At 45.9% G+C, this 22009-nt stretch overlaps 1 protein-coding gene across 1 annotated transcript in view; it reads right to left on the bottom strand.

Moving 5' to 3' along the window:
- Window positions 1-22009, bottom strand: part of SLCO3A1 (solute carrier organic anion transporter family member 3A1) — a 209739-nt gene that overhangs the window by 8652 nt on the left and 179078 nt on the right. The window contains exons 5-8 of the mRNA XM_025208969.1: window positions 14430-14594; window positions 11906-12104; window positions 10733-10871; window positions 4989-5164 (exon numbers count right to left, since the gene is read on the bottom strand). Of these exons, the coding sequence (XP_025064754.1) occupies window positions 4989-5164; window positions 10733-10871; window positions 11906-12104; window positions 14430-14594 (679 nt within the window). The remainder of the gene's footprint in view (window positions 1-4988; window positions 5165-10732; window positions 10872-11905; window positions 12105-14429; window positions 14595-22009) is intronic.

The following is a 22009-nucleotide window of genomic DNA, read 5'->3' as shown; positions in this document are numbered from 1 at the left end:
GAACTCATTGAATGTCACAAGGGATTAATCTGGTTATAAGCACATACTCTCTTACATGGTGTTTATGTTTTTTGGTACATAAAAGGCTTAGGAAAGCAGGGCAGGGATGTCAGATAATAGGCCCCACCAGAAAGAGAAACTTAGAGTATGGACACGTGAGCAAAACTGCATGAGGTCAATGAGGCTATGAATTTATGATTGTTAGCTACTCTGCAGTAACTGCTCCTGTATATGCTCTTGCCCCTCAGCCATTGTATGTGGCAAGGCATTCTGCATTTTCCCCAGGGTAAGAATGTACACACTAGAAATGAGTCTGGAGTAGCTAACGCCACATTTCACACTCTAGTTTTCCTAGTGGTTATTGGTTTACGTGACCATACCCTGAAAAATATGCCCTACACCCACACTCTTCTATTAACATTTTCCCAAGTTTATAAATATATTACTCAAGGCACCTGTGCTTATAGTGGGACCTCTATGTATACGTATGATGGAAGGGAATTAGATAGCATTGAAACCATTACTGCTTCGGACAGTTGTCAAAGGTAAGAGAGGACTCTTTCGATCATCGGGTCGGATCCTCCTGAATATCACAGGCTGTATAGTATCAACTCCATAATTTCTGCATCAAGACTATAACATTTTGGCTGAACAACAGCACCGCTTTTAAAGGGATATAGAGCCTTGAATTCAAGACTTCAAATGATGGAGAATCTACCCCATCCCCTTAGAAATGGACTCCAATGGTTAAAGGCTTGAGAGTGGGGAAAGATGGAAAGTGGGGGACCATCAAACTTCACAGTACTCAGTTTCCTTATTTTTTTTTTCCAAAGAGCTAGTGAAAATTTTTCATTTGGAACATCTGATCTTACGAGGTCTTACAAGGTCTCTTCCAGGCCTAATGTCTATGAAATCTAGTCCAAATGACTTTCTAAAAATACTTTTAATATATTGTTCAGTCAAAAAGCCTGAAGCTTCATTTTTTCCATTGCATTTTTTTTTTTAAAGAATGATTTTTTTCTCCCCTGTGAAACCCAGGAAAATGCTACCCCCACGGCTCTGATACTCACCCCTTTCCTCTGATTGCTCTTATATACAGTACTTAAAGCCCGCAGCAGCTCCCACTGAAGTCAATGTGAAATTTTCATCAGAAATAAATAAGTAGCCAATTAGGCTTTCAGTGCATTAACTCTTTATGGCACAAACTTGTCTTAATTTCTGTCTGGGTGGCACTGACACCGCTTTGGAGAACTGATAAATAATGCCAGAGGGCCTTGGACAAACAATTGAGATTTCCTTTATTTATATGTGTTCAAACCCTTATTAAAATGTCCTTGAATGACATGATCTTCTCCCTCCTTTGTAGCCTTGTCTCCCACCATCTCCTTAGTTATCACTCAAAAGCAATGTAAGCGGCTCCAGGCTGCGTCTAAAACATTAATCCCTTAGATTGCACCGTGGCCATTCAAACCAGACTTCAGTGCATGTACAAAGTCAGGTGCCCAAGCGTGGCTGTCTGAGTGTGCCTCCTTCTAGGCCAAAGGAAAATACCTCTTTCCTCAGCTGCAAAACTCTAATCAACTCTCAGGAAGAGACGGCTTTGTTTTAACTTGCCCAAATGGGTAGAGAGTTCAACTCTCAAAGCCAGAAGCATCTCGCACATATATGTATGGTGAGATTGGTTTCTGGACCTTGTTACTTAGAAACTGCAGCATACCCAGAACATCAGGCAAGACGTGGAAAGCTGCAGACTGTCTGAACACTTGTTATCAAAATTGGCAGTTCTGGCAGGAATATAGTTATGACTTTCTGTGTGTGAACTGTCTATTTGAAAGGCCTGTGAAATTGAAGTTTTTTAACATCTTTTTTTCTCTTGTGTTCTCTTTCTTGCCTGGCCACTGGTCTGTCTCGCTTGAAGATGCACCTTAAGATGACTTTATTCAGAGTCCTACAAGTGCTGGTAATTTCCCTGAACAAAGAACCCTTCAAGCCTCAAATTACATTTGCCACAATATTTATCACTGGAAATCTGATTTCCTTTTAGCTACCATAGATGCAAAGAGAGAAATGAACTAGGAGGTAGAATATCTCAGTTTAGACCCTGCAGGAAAACATGCCCTCATATGGCTGATCTGTCTGAGACCCACCCAAGAGTGTTTCTAACAGATCTTATTGATTGAATTTTATTGGAATTTTCTAGGCTGCAGACTGGATCTGCTTATTGTGCCTCAGGTATTATAGGCTGTGAGTGATGACCTGGACAGACCCCATCATTCCAAATAAAAGGTAGGTTTAGATGCATATGTGTACGATAGTGCATTTGTTCTGCATGTGAATATATGTTTGCAGCCACAGATGTTCCATGCAATGCACTAAACGTAACTAAAAAATTGCTTTTGCTGCTGTTGACATATTGGGCCAAATCCAGCAGGGACCTACACACTTCTCATTGCCCCTAACATTTTAACCTCTGCTGATGTGCATGTTAACTGAGACTAGCTCATTTAGTCCATCCTTGGGTCTCTTGTTTTCACACGTTCCTAAAACATCTTGATGAAGCCACAGCTTTCAGCTATTGTGTGGCTGCCATTCTGCCACCTTACTGATTTTAGCATTAAAATCATTTACCCCTGCGAAAAGGACAAAAACAGAACTTTTCTCATCCCCGCTCCTTTTCTGTGTGGCTGTGTCCGAAGCCCAAGCCTTCTCTACCTCGCCCCTTCCAGCACCATTTTTCCTACCTGTCCATACTCAGGTTGCCTCAGGTCCATTCGCCAAGTCAGTATTATACACTGAACTTGGGGGAATCCTACCAGGGATGAACGTGCCACTGCTGAACATAACAGAGACCTGGAGAAACAAAGGAAGTGACCTGCACACCTGAATTCATGCACTGGAGACCAGGCATCCAAGAAGGATCTGCCCCCCTTTCAGATATCTCATGAGGTGGCCAGATTTTCAGACGACCCCATCATTCAGCAGCTCCCAATCTTCACAGAAGGTTGAGCTCTTTTGCAATTAAAGAATAATTTTTTTGCAAAAATCTTGTTGTTCTAATAAAAGATATCATCTCTACTCTGAGACCTGATTGCTTTTTGGTGTCTACTGGGGAGCTAAGCGCTTATTAAGCGGCATGGGTTTTGACAATCTGAGCCTCTGTCTTGTAACACAAATTCACTCCAAAGGCAGTGCTGATTTGGGGGGTTCACAGTTTATCAGCATAGATGTTTTCCCAAATTAGGTTTACTAATATACTGCTTGGTCTCGATTTATAGCCGACGTTAAGCTATGTTCAGTTTTATTATTGTTGCATTTGTATGAACTATGGTACCGGAGGTAAAAGCATTTTTTGAACTTTTATAATGTGATTAGTAATAGTCAACAGAGTGAATGCTACTTATATGTCAGGGATGCCTGGGCCAGTCAATGGCTATTCACAATTCAGAGAAAGCCCTGGCTGGCAGAAGGGAAGTTAACCTCTGAGAATTTGCATTTGGGATGGCTAAGCATATCCATCAGCCAGAGAGGCAGTGGTACGTATTTGGGCAGAACTGTTGATCCCGGACAACCATGGTTTACATTTCAAAGAGGGGAAGCCTTTAGCAGGGGGAACCATTTGCAGAAGCTGGACACCTGCAAGGAATAGCGAGCAAAGACTGATATTTCTCACGTTTGAAAAGGATAAGAGAGGGATGACACCTCTTGTGAATGACTGTTAGCTAAGGAAATTGGATTGGGGGCTATCTGGCTGGGAAGGTGAAAATATTCTGACATGTCTTAGATATAATTGTAAATCAGCAATGCCACCTGGCCTGACAGACAGATGCATTTCTGCGGAGAGGAACTCATCTGCATAACACAGACATGCTCCTCAAGAATTGAACAGAATATACATGAGTGAATAAGGTGATGGTCCCTTAAGGGATTCCTTGGGAGAAGCTTCTTTGATAAAGATCTTTGAGTGATTTAGTCCCCCAGCTGCCAGACCTGGGATGACCGCTATGTCAAGCTGAGAAGCTACTTCCAGGGAAACTCCGTCAGGAGAGAGCTATACAGTTACCTGGGCCAAGAAAGAGGTATTGCATTTTAGTAAAAGGAGGAGGGTGAGATCCTTCTTTGAGGCTGTGAGGGTTATTTTCTTGTATTCAATTTGTACGACTTCCAGTTACATGTTTATGTGATTTATCTTGCTTGAGGGATACATCTTTTTGTTGTTTCATTTACCTTACTGCTTGCTTCTGGTAAAGGTGATTTGCAGAGCAATTGATAGGTAGCTCTGAGTGGAAGAGAGGACCGATAATTTTGTACAAACCGCAGGATTATGCCTCAGAAACAGCCAAACTTCCTTTGCTAGAGCTGCAGGGCCTGGACTGCGATAGACAGAGCTAAGGCTCACTGGGGGCAAGATACAATGTGAGGGTCAAATCTTAGTTAGTTTTCAAGCTTCACAACAGTGGAGAGAGGTTGGGGGCAGAAGAGGACCCTGACAGTGGAAGAGCACACACCAACTGCAGATGCTTCCTCAGCCTGAGGACGGCTATTTATACCCGAAAGCTTGCTAAGAAGAATTTTTCCAACTATCTGAGTTGGTCTAATAAAAGATATCAGGTTTACCCAAAGGACCTTGTCTGCCGATGTCCTTAGGCCAACATGGCTACAACCTACACTCCTGTTTGTGACACTCCTTTGAAGGCCAAAGGAACTCTGGTCACCATCAGTGTAGCTAACAAATGAAGAGGTGGGTACTGGCGTACCCACTGAAATCCACTCAAATCTCTGAGATCCACTGATCATCTGTGTCTCCCATTGGTCTGAATGGGGTCAGAGGCCTGGGGAAACCAGGATTCCACTTTGGTGGAAGGCAGTAACATCCAGACCTTGAATGAGATACCCGAGAGAAGCCTTTCTGTGCTCAGGTAATCTTCTACAGCCTGCTGGAAACAGCAATGAGCTGTACACGGAGTGACTCATCAGCTCCTGAGCCTTACCTGATCAGTATGATAACCGACGGTGTCTGTGCCATGGCTCCAATCATGCTGCAAACACACATCACGCAGAGGAATGTCAGGAAGGCTTCTTGGCAACCAGGGCTGGGGCATTTTCCGGGCACGACTGTAGCGTTCTCGGCTGGGACCAAGCTGAGGCATGCGCAGCCAGTGAGATTCTGCAAAAAGCACATGGCGCAGGGTTTAGTGAGAACAGATCCCACCCCCTCCTCCCCCCACCCAATGAGACCTGGCTTTTTACACGGGGGATGCTGCCAACTGGCATTTCCATTTACTCCGGCGGTAAATTAACTAACTGTTAATAAAGTCGCTTGTTGAGCCAGTTGGGAAAGGCTTGGCGTTTTCAAAAGAGCACTGGCTCTGATTCATTCTAGCAGCGAGGTAGCTCCTTCCCTGCCTTATTCTTTTCTTCCTCTCCTTTCAAGTCTTGCAAACAAATGCTGCGGCAAGAAAATTGCCATCAAGCTAAACCCTTGTGAAGAGAAGAAAGAAAAGGATCGGTGGCTCTGCGTCATGACAAAAGTGTCACCGGATTAAGGTTATAATTACTTTCCAATCTACACCTCTGTCTTCCTGACTGTTATAATTAAATCACCGTAATAAAAAGAGGTAAATCTGCAGCTCTGCTCGCTGCTGCTGGTGTTGCTGCTTGGCTGTCTCATTCGGGTGCATGGTATGCTGGGAAGGAGAGGCCATGATGTGTGTACCTTCTTGTGATGAGCTAGGTATCAAAGGGGTGATGGCAGAGACACCAGTGATAATGGTCCTCAAATGTATTATGGGACTAATAGATGCCATCCAGTTGAGAAGGATTTGTGCAGAGCTGCAAGCTGCCGTCAGGCAAGCTAAACTTTATCAATATGCAATCAGAAGGAAAAAGAAGCCACCACATTCCCTTTGATCTTTCCTGCAAGCAAAGGATGTCAGAAGAAGCTTTGTTTGCCTGTCAGATTATTTTTTTTTTTTTTTTGTGCTCACCCTGCTGGAATTTCGGAGTGGGGGAATGTCAGCACAATTAAGGTCCACAATAATAGCAAGCAATCCCTTAATGAATACAGAGCGAAAACTATCATAAATGATTCATGGCTTGTCTCTGCCAGGCAGCTGGCTTTGTAGGTCACGTGTTCATAAGGAAACGAGAACACCAGAAAAAGATAATAAAATAACATGTAAAATCCAGAAGCCAACTCCCCCCTAAGGTTCAAAGAGAGCTTCCTTGGCTTTTAGGCTGGGACTTTTTTAGGGCTTCACAACAGCAGATGCTCTAGTTCAGTGCCTCCACAGATACCAACAGGAACCCCCGCATCTCCTTGCTGACACTAATCCCTCTCTGTATTGGAGTCAAGTGTTTCTTTTTAAAATCACTTCGGCAGACACAAGCCCACAGGACTCCTGGAACCTCATTATACTACAGCGTGAAGGCAGGTGCCCGTCTGTCTGTAATAAGCACCTCTCCCTCCAGCCTGAAACAGCCAGCTGCCAGATGGACCGAATGAGGGCAACTAGTACATACAGTGCTGTCCTTACACCAGTCCGATGTCCTAATGTAGACAGACTGCAGTGCTGCTAGTTGGACTTGTGCTGGCAATTTATGGGGGCAAACCTCATTGGGATAAGCCCCATCTAACATCAGCCGACCACTTCATTGGCAATGTGCTCATAGACAAGACCCAAATCAAGTCTGCTGGCCTACCTGTTATGGGGAAGGCCTTATTGTGCACAAAAGCCAAGGGGGTCTCAGGCATATACATGGAATTGGCTTAGTCCCTGCAGCTGAAACCCAGTAGGAAGGAGGGACGCAGCTCTTATGCTCAGTGGCCAGATTCTGTCCTGATTTACGTGAAACCAAATCTGATGTGAATCCAGTAGAGTGACACTGGTGTCAGGTAAGCAGGATGTCAGAACTGGGTCTCAATTAGACATGCTAGGATGTACTTCAGGTGTATTATAGAGGGTAACGGGAGCAGCTTAGTAGCTGCAAATCTGACTGGGGCAGAAATCGTCCCAGGCAACTGGAGCCGCAGGAGCACTCTCCACTCCATGTGTGTCTAACTCCACTGCTGAGACCTTTTCCCCTCTATCCTCTTTCAGTCTCCTCTTTTGAATGCATCAACCTTCAACAGCAATATCCTACAGCAGTGCAATACAGCTTGTTTCGAATGCAGCACTGTGCAGGGTGCCCAATCCAGTCCTTGCCTAGGAGATCTTTGATCGTTTGTTACTGACATCATAGCACGTGCTACAGCAACACACTGACATCAAACGCGGAAACATCAAAAATGGAAACATCAAACACAGATGCTCACCCTCTTTCTGTGAAGAGGCAATACTTTGCTCCACATGCCAAATCACTATTGAGTCCCACAGAATGCCTGGCAATCCTGTCACCATTCGGTCGCAAATTTATCATCATCTTCCTGCAACTCAAAAGCTTACTGCCTGAGCACTGGATTTTCATAAGTGGCAAAATTTACACATATAGCTGGCTCAACTGCTTGTGGAAATTATGAGGGGAAACTCCCCATACTTGTGTTATCAAAAAAAAAAATGGCAGTAATTGGTGAGCAACGGTTGGTATTTCAATGTAAAGCCTTAAGGGTGCCAATACACATGCAGTGAGGCTGCCCTGTAATTACAGCGCATTAGACCAGTCTCGATTAATTGAGTCTGCTGAAGCGTGGGAATTAGCATGCTCCAGCAGATTCCAGTGTCACGTGAATCAGTGTCCCCGTGCTGAAAAATGGTGGCTGGGGTGCTTTAACTAAAGCTCGTTGAACGAGCTTTAGTTAAAGCACCCTCACTGCCATTTTTCAGCCCAGGGATGCCGATTCTGGGTGCTTTAATTAGAACGGTTCTTGGAGCCGCTCTAATTAAAGCACCCCACCCCCACTCCTGAAGCATGTCTATAAATGCCCTAAGAGTTCAGTGCTGTAACATCAGGTTTGGAAATCATGTTCTTCTTGCCGAAGGGGTAATTGAAAACCACCACCATGCAACAAACAAGATTTATGGTCTATGGCTCAGGTCTCTAGGGTCATTGATAGTCGAGGAATGGTTAGAAAGAGAATTTCCTGAAATGAAAGAGCTGTTCCTTTCCCCCTTTAGCACTAATAAACACCAGAGCCTCAGGCTCAACTGCACGTCTTCAGACCAACTTAATCACAGAGAACAATGGCGTCTAAGACAGACAAACTAACCGAGTGCTACAAACTACATCAGAAGTTGTCCACAGAGAGGAAAAGCTGGGAAACAAACAATGGGGTAACATTAAATAAAGCATTCAGAGAACTTTATGTCCCTGTAAAAAGCAACCCTTGGCTCATCACAAGCATATAACATCCACAAGGCCTTCTAGGCAGGTCATTACCTGGATTATGGGTTTAAAACTTAGTTTGGCAATTTGGCTTTGCCTCAGGGCCACTGTTTGGCCAAACCAGTCCATAATTCTTGGTGATGTCCTTTCCAGAGGATGCTATTGCTTCTGTAACTCATGCCCAGAACGTTACTGCCAAAACCCCAAGATGATGATGAAGTAAACCAGGAAAGACAGAGAGTGTGGGAGAGCAAGATGTTTGCTAGGTGGGTTTATATTTGTGATATGTTAGGCATCATACTTATATAATGATCAGGAAGACCTGACACAATTATTGGAGACACATGCCGTGCTTCCTTTACAATGCTCTGTTTTAAGCAATGAAAAGTTTGCTGTAAGCAGAATAAACATAAATTTCACATTTATGCTCTGCAAGTAACTAGTTAATTTTTTTCCTTGCCAACGACCTGGCATAGCGGGCAGACGTCTTTCTACTGATGCTTTGTTCCATGTCAATGGTGTTAGGGAGCAAAATTGGGCACAAGGTTAATGCCAAAGGAAATGCAGGAGATTAACACATGCAGCTTTTGCAATTTTGCGTGCAATGTCCTGGCCTAAAATCCTCTTCAAAGACCTAGGTGTTGGTATCACGGTGTCTCCTTTGCTCCTGCTGAGAGGTTGGCTGTGAAACTATGTCATCGGTCCTGGGCCCATGGGTCACACAGACAGACAGACAGAGATCTTACAGCAGTCACTAGAGGGTGGAAGAGAGGCTGACACAAATCCAGCCTGTCACCAAAATAGATGCACATGCTTGTGGAAAGTTAAAAAAAATCCCCACGTAGCACCTGCCCGCTGAAATTCTGACTCTGAAGATGCCAATGAGGTCAGATGCAAGGGCTGGTACCCTGCAGGGTGGCTAAATGGCAGGAGATTTCTGCTGTGTGCCATGACTCATTGCTTATTAGCAGCGAGCTCTTGTCTCAGCCTCCTGGTTGTTCCAGGCTTGTGTGTTTCTTCTTGGAGGGAACCGAGGGCATGAGATGCACCTCACTGTTCAGCTTTAATACCCGTCTTTCTCTGCCCTCTTCAAGCAGCAGCCTGCTTTTTTTGAGTTGCCTGCCTCCTCTCACACACCTAGTAGCTGTACAGCACATCTGTCTCTGGCCTGGCACAGTGGAGATGGGCAGGAAGCTGTCCTTTGTTTTTTTGTGAGATGCAATGATTTCCCAGTTTCTGCTGGGGTGGTTTAGGATTAAAAGTGAGTGATCTACATGGTATGCTCGCTAGAAAGGAGAGGCAGAGCATTGAGCATATCAGAGGCAGGGCAAGTGGGGGGAACCACAATGCAATACAATTTCACAAATAAAGAAGGGCAAAGCAGAGCAGGGATAATTGGATATGGCGCGCTGTGCTGCTTCAACAGCTGTGAGCAGCCACTGCACCCAGTCTCATTTAATAAGATCCCAGGTACGCAGAAGAGCAAGGGGCCTGGAGTGCTTCAGAAGAGATTTCTGGCCAATCTATCTTTTGTTATCTCGCTTGTAGCACTAAGGATCCTAGTACCCATGGAGCTCCTTTAATTCCTGCAGTGATCAGTCTTAAGATAGCAAAGCTGCAATAATAATAACAAAATAATGGGACAGTCTTTTCAGGCATTTCTTTCTTTCCCTCCACCCCTAAAAAAAAAATCCCTCATCTTAAAAGGCAACATAGGAGATTCTGAGTCACTAAAGAGCTGGTCTCCTTCCCCAGAGAGGGTTTGTTCTTTAAATGAAACAAACCCAGAGATAGTGAGACTGAATAAACAGAGTGCCTGTGGCTATCAATGTGAGCTGGAGTCCCTGCTGCTCCACTGGTCCTCTGTTCTCGACTCTGTTTGAGAAGGGAGAATAGAGAAAAAGTGGTTGAAACAGAGGAGGAAAAGGAGGAAAGGGAAGGAATCAGGAATGAGGAAGGCAGGGCACGATGGAGAGCAGAGGAATTAGGGCGGCCAGTGAAGAAACAGGAATGAGGAGAAAGAGGGGAGAAAGCGGGAAGAAAACGATCTTTCTATAAGCAGCCAGGCGCAGAACCGGTGAGTCCCTCCAGGTGGGTCTGGACTCTGCCCCAGGCCCAGGCTGGTCACTCTGGGGTCTGACAGATCTTCATGTGATGCAGGAAGACTGTCAGAGACATTTATGTGAGCGAGTGAAAGATGGCCTATTCAGTTGCTCTCACTCTTAGGTAAGAAGACGGCTAGGGGGCTTCAGCCACTCTTGGGTGAAAATGAGCAGCTCTGTACAGGATATACTCCAGCCTCGCACATCTGTATCTCGCTCTGTCTCTCTCACCCACACATACACATACACATGCACACACCCACCCACCCGCACAGCTGGCTAGGAGACACTGAGTAAATCAGGACAATTACCGTGCTGTTGCAGCCAGCAAAGCAGGCGGATAAGTACGTGATCCCGTCTGCCCCACAGACTGGAGTGAAGGAATCGGTTTGGCATTCACAGTTGTTATTGCAGGGGGAATATGGGTCCAAAGGTGAGGTCGGAGTTGCGCTGTAAAAGAAGCAGAATCAGAAATGGATGGGTAGTGCCATGACCCCCCACTTGCTTCCTCAAGCAGCGCTGCATGACAAAGGCTTTGGGAAGCCAACAACTGGAAGCACATGGCATGAGGGGCAGCAGAAAAAAACTCTAGGTCATACACTCTGCCACTGAAAAAAACACACTGACATTTACCCCTTCTGGTGCCATCATCTCTCTAGGGTAGCTCAGGAGTGAGAGGGGGAATTTTAAGTGAAGCTGCACCAGACACATTTGAGCACTGCACAGCCCAAGGCTACAGCGCTCCAAGGCAGGAGCGGCTGGACGGTGTGCATCTAGCATAGGAACAACCAGCAGCAGACAGGGGGAAGGACCCCATCACATATGGAGAACCCTGAAATAACACACTCATAGTGTCCCATCAGCTCCACAGGGCACTCCGGGGCCTAAAGTGCCACTGAAAATGCAGCCAGGCAGCGAGTTGGGCAGCAGTAAATAGCCAAGTTTACAAAAGGATGTGCCCCATTTCACCCTGAAATCCTCAGTCAGGCACTCGAAGGTAAGCCATCTCTCTAATTCTCAGCAGTGGTGTGTACCCGTGATTCGGCCTGACTTTGGCAGTGGAAGTAAGTGTCCACAGCTTGTAAATAAATGACCTTCTGTCTCCTGCCACTTGGGACGGTTTTAGCTGAGCCCAATGGAAGTTACCTCCCATGCTTCTTTTTATGACTTATTTCCTGGCACTTCTGCAATACAGGGTACATTCAACCAAGGCAATATCAGCTGCAACATTAATGACTTTAGTGGCGTTTCCCTCATGCAGCCCCTGGTGTATGTGTGCAGCAGCCCTGTTAATCTGTATTGTTACTTAGCCCTGGAGGCACTTGAATTTTTGAGTGATGGCTGCAGTAAAAGCCAGACAGACAGAAAACCAGAACTGATACGAGCAGGTTAGTTGAGGTAACGTGCCACTGTGCTTTACTGTCCAGCCAGGATAATGGGCCGGTGGGTGTGAGGGATGGAGGTGAAATTCAGTGTGCACTCACTTGTTTCCATAGGGAACAGTAACCCCAGCAACAGGACCTGTGTCACAGCCCAGGAAGAGGAACGAGACGTAACAAGCTGTGGACACCAGGTTAACTAGCATGGCCATCCTGATGGCTCCGAGTGCAGACAGGCTGAGCTTCTTCACCAGGAGACCGCCCAGGAATATGCCCAGACATGCACATGGGATTGCCGTCATGCCTGAAAGAGGAAGAAAAGGTTAGGGAGAGGCACGGTGGGACAGTCAGAGTTGGAAGACCAAACTGTAGAAGGATGTACGGTTACCTTCCAGTGAGTATCTCAGGGTGCTGGTGACAGGGAAAACCCCTCATGGTGAGCAGTGCCAATGTGGGGAAGCATCCCAGGGACTAGATGCTTATCTGTGTATTCAGGAGCAAGCAGGTTCCCGGTTTGAGAGGACGATGGCAAGACAACCTCATCTGGTCCCCACTCTTCCTCCTTACCGTTCCATCCGGTGCAGACCTCTCCATCTGCAGTTCTACCTACAGTCCAATTTTTTTATGACCTAAAGCATTTCACTGATCAGTGCTGTCTGAAAAGCTAGCCTCTTTAAAGACCTTTAAGTTTGGTTCTCACACTCCCTAGTCACTTTGGAAAGCTGCTGAAGGAAGTTTCTCACCATGTTGGGCCTTTTCTGGCTCACTGCCCCCAACTCCCCACTGCTGCTAGTTATACCCAAAGGCTGTGTGTCGACATGACAAGCTGAATCTAAATTCTGCAGCAAGGTCTCTGAATGTGAAGACCCTCATGAGCAGTAGCTGGGAAATGCTACACTAAGTTCGTTTAAATTAAAAAATGGAGAGGAGCCAGCAGCGGGACAGCAGCCAACAAGTTCTTTAGTGTGATATTAAAATCAGAAGCTGCTCGAAGCATGACCAGGATGCATCTGATGGGCTATGAGAACAGCTGCTTGAGGCCCTTTTGTTGGCTGCATTTCCCATTTGAAATGCACCAAACCGAGGGGGAGATAAGGGCTTTCCAGAGGAACTGGGCTCCACGTCCGTGCAGACAGCTCTAGCCATTAGGCAGGCAGTACAGCACAGATCTTAGCTAGATAAGCACCTCTGCTCCTTTGGGCCCAATGACCCCAAAACACTGTGGATAGCTGTTGGGGATTTCTGCTTTAGGTCAGGACATTTAAAAGGTGGCCTTTGCTGTATCCCATTGTAGCTCACAAAAACAGATTAAATCTAGAGAAACCATCATGGTTTAGCATGGCCTAATGTGTTGAGCACAGGACCGAGAGGGGAGCTTTGGCTCTTGGCTCTGCTGTGGGTTCACTGGGTGCAGCTACACACACAAGTAACGTGCAGCAATAAACTTTGGCACATATTGCACCCGAGTTTATTGCTCACGGGCACTGTGCTTGAACGACCACAGCACACTGAGCCAGGTTGGAGCACCCCCGGCTGTCAGAGGGTCTGGGGGGTCAGCCTGCCAGCCCAGGGCTGCTCCTGGCTCAACATGCTGCAGAGAGGATGGCTGGGGCACAAGGGGATTCCAGTGTGGGACTAGCTGGCAGGCAGTGCCTGCATAAAGCATCCTTGTGCCCCAACCAGCCCCATCAGCATCTACACATGCACTTCTGCACACTAAAAAAACTCTGCAGTAGGATAGCACTTGAATTTACAAGTACAGTAAAATGACAAAAATCTAGTTTTCAAAATTCTAGAGTTCTCAAAAATCCGGCACTTTAAAAAAATACACTACATCCGGGAGTAGCCGGTCCCAGAGCAGTGGCCACACACTGTTTCAAAAATCCAGAATTTTCAAATTTCCAGCAGGTGCTAGATCCCAAGGATGCCAGACTTATGAGGTTATACCGTACTATCTTACGGTAGATTTTATTATTTGACTGTGGCCTAATAGGGAAGCATGTGCACACACTGAGATGTTTACTGCAAAGCTAATTAGGCAGCTCCACAGTAAATGTCTCATGTAGACATGGCCACTAAGTGCTGTCAGCCCATTCATAAATTTGGGTGACTACTGTTTGGGTTACCAAGTTTTTGACAGCATGGGCTTGATTTTCAAAAGGGCAGAGCAACCCTGATTCCTCAGAAACTCAACTGCTGCTGTATAAATCATAAAATCACAGAAAGTGAGGGTTGGACAGGACCTCAGGAGGTCACATCTAGTCCAACCCCCTGCTCAAAGCAGGACCGCCCCAACTAGATCATCTCAGCCAGGGCTTTGTCAAGCTGGGCCTTAAAAACCTCCAAGGATGGAGACATGCAAGCTTCTACAAACAAGGAACTTGGTGATTGCAGGCAGGTTCTAAAACATGGAGGCACCCAAAATAAAGGATTTTAAAAAAAATTAACTTTTCTGGGCCTCAGCTTTGTGCTCTGTAAAACACCTGCAGCTACCTCCTCTCTCTTGCCTACGTATTCAATTTTCAAAAGGTCCTGAGATCCTCAGATGAAAGAAGCTATCAAAAGGTAACCTGCTATTACTGTGAGAGGAATTGGAGGAGTTGGGTGGTCAGTAAAGATGACTACTCACCTAAGAGCTGATTAGCTGATGAAGTGGTGAGGTTGAACTGCTGCTCTAGGTATTTCCCCAGGAAGGCAGCAAAACCAGCGACCACAGCAATCTCCATGCAGGCAGCCAGGACGATGCAGGTGAAGACAGGGTTGGAAAGTAAGTGCTTTGTTACCTTGGGGATCACTACAATGCAGGGAAAAAAAATAAGAAAAGATTTTCAGGAAGCTTCTCCCTGTGTTTCCCTCGAGGTGCAAGGGACCTCTCAGCTCTCAGGGGACAAATACAGGAGTCCAAGACAAATCCCCCACCTTACACAGAGAAAGGCCTTCCAGAACTAAGCAACACAAAAGCAGAAAGCCCAGGGTGCTCTCATCTATGCCACCATCAAAGAGCCCCAGCCAGCACCGAATGCTTCTCCAAGACACAGACTCTAGCTCAATAAAGGCCACTTACAAAAAACCAGCCTCGTATAGCACTTCCCTAATTTCTTGCTGAACCTCAATGTTGCTTATTAGGTCCAGGATGGTGAAACTTCTGTCCTGATTTGGGATTGCTTAACCACACTGAAAAGACTCCAGAGGTGAATTGTCTTGTTTACAAACCCACCAGAATCTGTTTAAGCCTTGCTCTCTCTGCTGGGACAGCCTGTTAGTGCCTGCTGGGGTGCTGGGTTTATCGAGATAGGCATGCTTCCCATTTCCTAAAACATGTAAGAACATGAGTGTGGAATGGAGCATCCAGTCAGCAGGTTGGCAGGACCTGGTGGGGGGACATGGGTGCCTTTGTTGCATTTTGACTTGCATTCAGAAAAAAAAGGAAATTATTTTGCTTTCTCCTGCTGGACTTTGCACAGATCTCACCATTTGGCATGGGTGACTGGTGCCTTCGGAGTCTGGGCAAGCACCCACAGAAGCTACTGGAGGCGGGGACGGAGCTGGCGAACACCTGCAGAAGCCGCTGGAGGTGTCAATGGCAGGCATGGCCCTGCAGTGGGGGCATGTGCCCCCTCTGTGCCTTCCCTACCAGCTGCCTATGCTGTTTGGGGACTGCTCTGATATTTGGGATAATAGTTTGCCTGAAGAAAAGTGCTATGGGCACAAAGTACATTCCAAGTCCTAACCATTTCACTGTCCCAACATGGGCACAGAGTCTGAAAGATGCAAGAATTAGACAGAGGTAGCTTCTGAGAAGCCAGAAAAGGAGCTCTCAATGCCATTCTTTATCTAGCTCTGATACTGTTAGCAGTGTTGTCAGCTCTCGCAATTTTATCACAAGCCTTCTGATACTCGGTGTCTTCCTAAAAGGCCTAGCTCCTGGATGCATATGATTCTGCGAGAATCTCAACAGTTAGGTAAGATTTTTAGCTGCCGTGTTTGTAGAGCTTGGAAATGTGACGCCCTCATAATGTAAGGCCATAAAAACCAGAAGAGAAAAAGCAAGAAACCAATATTTGTTTGTTTGTTTGTTTTTTTCTTTAAAATCTCATGATTTTGGGGACCAGATATATGGTGTTTCAAAGTGTGTAGTTGACTATATTGTGTCTGAGCCAAAGTCTTTTTGCTTCTTTCAATTTTTGTGTGGGGAAAAAAATTGTCAAGAAGGCAATCTATGTCCCAGCGCTCTCTTCTGCCAGCTTTCCCTTTCTGTGCTTCCATCTGTCTACTTCTGACAGTACCCTGTGCACCTCCAGACATGAGCTGGGGTGTCCCTAATCGGTCGTATACCTTCAGCTGTTCATTGTTCTTTAGTCATAAGCATATACAGATTGTAGCTGTCCTTGCTTTTCCTCGGACCCCAGAGAAATGTTGCATTTCCTCTCTTTCTCTCTCTCTCTCATGCTCTCAACTGTCCAGGTGCTCTGCCGCGTGCATGTACAGCTATTTGTGTGCATTCAAGTGCAGAGGGAGCTGCAACCTGAACTACCCTGTTGCTCCCAGGGCTACAAGGCTGCCAAAAAGTTGTGGAACCGAAGTCCACTCCGAAGATAGGGTAGACTGGGCTCTTTAACCCTGGTCTGCAACCAGTCTAGGAATGAGGTCCTGATAGATGTATAAATGGATGATCTCCTTTGCTCTGACAGCTCCTGTGCCCAAACTGGTTCCAAACATACTGGCACCTGCCTTTCCTTTGGGTTAAGTCAGCAAAGCTGAGAAGGGGACACTGGTGTGTGGGCAGCTCAGTGTCTCTACATACACTCCCCAGGTTTTTGCACCCTGGAGAGGTCACTCCAGTTTTGCTTTATCTTTCAAACAAGGATTACCTTCAGCGAGCTGATGTCACGCTCGGCATAATGTTATTATCTTGCAAGACAGACAGATGCCTACTGCCTACTACAAGCAGCCACTGGGCACAGCGACCCTTCATTTACGGGATTCAGCTCCTTTGGACATGCCGAGTTATCTGCGTGCTGCGCAGATTGACGGACGTGTGGAACTGGACCCTGCCTTTCCAGACAAGCCCTGCTTAAATTCATTAACTGAACACAAGGTACTATGCTGCCATGCACGTGTCAAAGAGCAAAACGTGTTTACTCTATCCTCAGGGTCTCCTGGCTCCTCCCTCTTTATCTGTTAAGGCTTTGAGATCCCTTCAGACCCGTCTCTCTATTTCCGATAAGCCGACGTGAGTTGGGGAGTGATTACTTTACAAAGGGAAATCTGGCTAATGAATCAGATAGTGCATTTTCTACTTCAGCGAGCATTTTAATTATTCCAGAGATAATGCAGCTTCAACGGTATAGAATCCAAACACAGGAGAGAGCCTTTCTTTGTCTTAATACCTGGTGACTAATTTCCCCCTGAATTAAATGTGAAAATCATTAAGTTTGAAAATTATCTCTTGGAAGTGTTAGTAGAGCCTCAATGGGCCTTGTTTGCATTTTAAAATATTTTCGCCCCCTCCCCCAGCCTGCTCTCTCTGTGTATTAGGATCTGGCAGATGACAGATTTCTCCAGTTTTTGCCTCTGTTTTCTCATAGGTCTTTCCTAGTATTTTCAAAATACAATAGCACTGGCTGCAGCAGGCAAATGTGCGGCTCTTTGTTATGCTGCTCGGGCTCTGCTGGTTCTGTTTGAATGGGGGGTATAATTAGCTCAGTCCAACCCTCTAGAAAAAAGCGATTCCACAGTTCCCAGTCTCCTCCATCATGCTTTGTGCTACATAAAGCCTTTGTTTCCTAAGGATTTTGCCGGGCATAATGAATGTGCAGAAGAAGCGGGGTTTTGTTTGTTTGTTTGTTTGTTCCAGAAGAATAGGAAAAATAAAAAGGGCGACTAAATTCAGCTTCCGATCGGTTCCCGGCAGCCACCTGCTTCCTCATTCAGCTCTTCGGTGGCCACCTACTGCATCTGTCTTCTTACCAGAACAAGGAGGAAGAAAGCAAAGGTGAACTTGGAAGAGCTCAGCTCAGAAAGTCATATTTAATGCCTCGCTGCTTGCTGTGCCTCTGGAGTTCAATTTGTATAATGTTGGTGGATTCCTTGAGATGCTCCCTGGTGCCAATTTGAAATCAAAGACACAAAAGGCTAATGGGAAATAACAAGAACAAGTTGCCTTTTAAAGTGAGGGAGTAGCATCTTGCAAGGGATTTATTTAGAAACTCTTTGTGGCCTGGACCAAAAGCCTTGGCAAGGACAAAGCCTTCGTCTTGTACTGTGTCAGCTTAGAGAGAGTTCAGCACTTATCTTAGCGAGGCAACCTGGTCTATGGGGAACAGGGGACCTGGGTTGTCTTCCTAGCTCTGTAAGTGCCCTGCTGTATGCCCTTTGGCAAGCTGCTTCATTTCTCCGTTCCCCTACTGCCCCTTGTCTATTTAGATGTAAGTTCTTTGGAAAAGGTATTGTCTCCTACTGTGTCTTTGTACAGTCTCTAGATTAATTGCCCAGCAGCAGGCATTACTATAACATATAACTAAAGGAGATGTTCAAAGATCAAGGGAGCAAGCATCTGGCAGCCCATTCATCTTGCCAAGGAGGTCCAGATCATTCCCTTTACTTTTCTTCCCTGTACAAAATGAATAAAAGCTCCCACAAAAATGCCTCTCTTCACACTCAACCATGGCCACGAGTTCATCCGTGTGCTGCTAGTTAACCTGCATCATTGCTTTGGGGGGGAAGAGGAGACTAAAAGTTAGTGGTAGAGTTTTAAATCTCTTAATGGGATGGAGGGATGCGCATGGACGTCTGGATTGGGATGTCAGAGTGACGGCTGCATGGGGACTACTTAGTAAATATACCACATGCTGGCTAACACATCTTTCTTTGGGCTGACCCACAGCCCTTTGCTACTGCTCCCAGCTAAGGGCCAGATCCAGCAAAACACACAGTAAGGCACTTTAACAGGCGCTTAAGTCTCAGAGGTATTGATGAGATTTAAGAACAGGCTGAATGAATAATTGAGCTGTTTGGCTCATAGCTGACATCTGCACTTTGGTCTCAGGGTTCAATTCCATCTGACAACCTGGCGCAGGGTGGTCGTTACATGGAAACCAAAGACTGTGTCTCTAGAAATCCCTTGAAAATTCAACAGGCATGATTGATGTGGTGAAGAGAGAATCATGCTGGGATGCTTGGAGCGAGACACTCATTTGACATCCCCACCGCTATCACCATACAGAGACGCTTTGGAGAAGAGAATTTTTCTGCCATTGCATTGTCTATGCCTTCAGTTCCAGAGTAGCAGTAGACAGAGGTTTCCTCCTTACTCTGAAACATGTTTAGTCCAACGCTGAACCAAATGTGGGCTTTCCATGCTCAGGCACTCAGGGTGCCTATAATGAGGCTGCTCTGACATGCTGTAATTACACCGCATCGGAGCACACTTGATTAATCAAGTCTCCAGTGTCACGTATATCAGTGTCCCCGCACTGAAAAATGGTGGCATTTGATGAGCATTTGATGAGCTTTAAAGCATCCCTGCTGCCATTTTTCAGCGTGGGGATGCTGATATAAGTGACACTGGAGGCTGCCGGAGTGCTTTAATCACAGCAAGTCTCAGAGCTGCTCTAATTAAAGCACACCCCCAGAGCACATATATGAACACCCTCACTTTCCCCAGGGTTCTCCCCTTCCTATTCTTAATGTTGCCACCCTCTTCACTTCATGTAATACTCTATGAAATATCCAGAATTAATCACTAGGGGCCTGATTTTTTCAGAGGTATCAACTGGTAGGTAGCCGCAGGTGCCAAATTCTTCCCAGGTCCGGCAGTCACAGAGAAATACCCCTTACATCCACCAAGTAACTTTGATTTGTGACTAAACATTGGGGAGTACAAGAGATAATTGGCAACCTCATTATTTGAGGTTTAACTACTCTCCAGGAATGGCAAACTATTATCATCATGTTGGTGCTTGAGATGAATAGTTTGGCACGTTATAATTGTCAAGGCCCCTTTTTCCAGTTGGTGCATCTTAACAAGGATGTGTTTTCAATTTGCAGTAAAGATGAGGAACATAGGTAGCAGAGTAATAAATTAGAGGGCGTTTTATAGCCCAGTCCATCTAGAACAGGGCAATGAGAAGAGTGCAAAAGATAGTGCTATTTTCAAGCAGCAGCAATAGAAACACATCTCAGACCTGAATAGGAGACAATGGCAAAGCATTCCTGTGGCTGAAGGGTATGAGAAGAAAACAATGTAGGGAAGATGAAGACACTCTCTCACGGAAAGAGGCAGCTCATATAAAAGAAAAGATGGAAGAAGGCAAGAGGCACTGAAGATAACTAAGGTGACTTTAATACACCAAACTCTACAAGGCCTTGAGTAAAATTGATACCGTAAAGGGCACAAAGAAATAGGATGACACTGTGTCAAATGGGTTTCCTGTGAGAGACATGGGCTCGAAGCAACTACAAATGTTCGTACGGGGGCATCCGATTTGTCATGCACAGTAAAACAGATCGTTGGTCCTTCCACTCTATTATCCTGCTGCTGGCAGTGGCCTTTACTTGACGCTTCAGAGGAAGATGTAAACCTCCCCACCCCTGTAATGAACCTAGGCAGTTGTGCAATATTTTATCTCAGAAACAAAGATTCTCTCCCTGACCCCAGCTGCTGATCAGTTTATACCCTGAAGTAAGACGACAGAGAGGCCCTGTGAATTAACCACTGCTACTGATACGCAGATGCTGCATTTGAGAAAGCGTGTGGAGGTGATAGGCAGACAAAAGCTGAACTCTTTTACACTGAAGAGAAGCACCCGCATCTTCTTTGACCATGGCCCTTACTAGGCAAAAGAGCTACAGCGAGCTGCTAGGGGTGCAGCGTGGGACCCAACACTACTTGCCTCCCTGCACCACTCCCCGAGCAGATTAAGCATTTTAGAAAGCTGCTGAGCCTCTGAGGCTCTGTTTGCACTGCAGCAGTAGCGTGCTCCAAGCTGGGAAGTTCCTGAACTCACTTTGCTCACTGACACCATGTGTGCCTATTCTGGAGCATCCCTCTGAGGCTGCTCCCTCTGAGAGCCACCACAGGAGACAACCTTAGCAAGGTTTTACCTGCCAGGCTTGTTCCAGGAAAGTGGGAGAGTGTGGGAAGAGCATCCTAATAAGGTCCTGGCTGGTGGCCATGATGAAGATGCCCTGAATGTCTCCACTCCATTGGCACTTGGGTTGCAATCTCTCAGGGTGCAGATCCCTCCCTAGATAATGCTGAGTCAGTGGGAATTCAGGGTGCTGGTGTCCTAGGTGCTTAACCATGGATTTGGGGAAATCCGATTTCTATTATTAGACCATATCAAATTTTTCTTAGCAAGCTTTCGGGCCCAAACACATAAATGCCCCAAAGCTTGCCAAGAATTTTTCCAACTACTTTATTTGAGTTGGTCTAATAAAAGATATTGGATTTCCGCAAAGAAACTTGTCTGCCTATGTCCTTAGACCAACACGGCTACAACTTACACCCCTTAATCATGGGCTGTGTTTCTTCTTGACTGCTAGTTTCTTGGGGAGGGACGAGTCCCCCAGAGCACTGAGTACTCTAGATGAGGCTCAGGGAATGTCTAAAGGAATAAAAGAAAATATACTAGAGGAGCTGGGCGATCTTTGAGTCACTATACCCTCTCCCCTTTTACAGAATGGATGTCATGCTGGGACACCATGCCAAACCATGGGAGATCACACTATACTATGAATTGCCTCGCTGCCTAGAATCTCTCTTGCCACTTTACCAGTCAATGATTATGTTTAAACAAGATGGTTTTGCTTCTAAGGGAGCATGATTATTTTATGGTGCCTTCCACATGAAGATCTCCAAGCGCTTTAAAATCTTATCATCAACCTGTTGAAGCTTATTAAGTAGGTCAGTGCTATTTCCTTTGCTACAGATGGTGAACTAACTTTGATGAAGCTGCTTACTCCAGATCCCACAACAGGCTAGACATGGAGCTGGAGCCAAGAGACCCAGTCCCATGTCCTGTGTTTTGAGCACCACCCTGCACTTTGCATTTATCAAATATCAGCTTAGTGCTGAAGGCTAAATAAAGAATGACTGCTTTGATTCACCACAAGTGTGGCACAATTCTAACATCCTGGGATGTGTGCATCTTGGGTTAGCTGGCTGGGATGTATGCATCCTGGGTTAGCTGGGACAAAAGCAGGAAT

Source organism: Alligator sinensis, unplaced genomic scaffold (genome assembly GCF_000455745.1).
Source record: "Alligator sinensis unplaced genomic scaffold, ASM45574v1 scaffold857_2, whole genome shotgun sequence".
Taxonomy (NCBI): Eukaryota; Metazoa; Chordata; order Crocodylia; family Alligatoridae; genus Alligator; species Alligator sinensis.
Note: the sequence above shows the minus strand (reverse complement) of the source record. Positions and strands in the feature narration are given on the sequence as shown.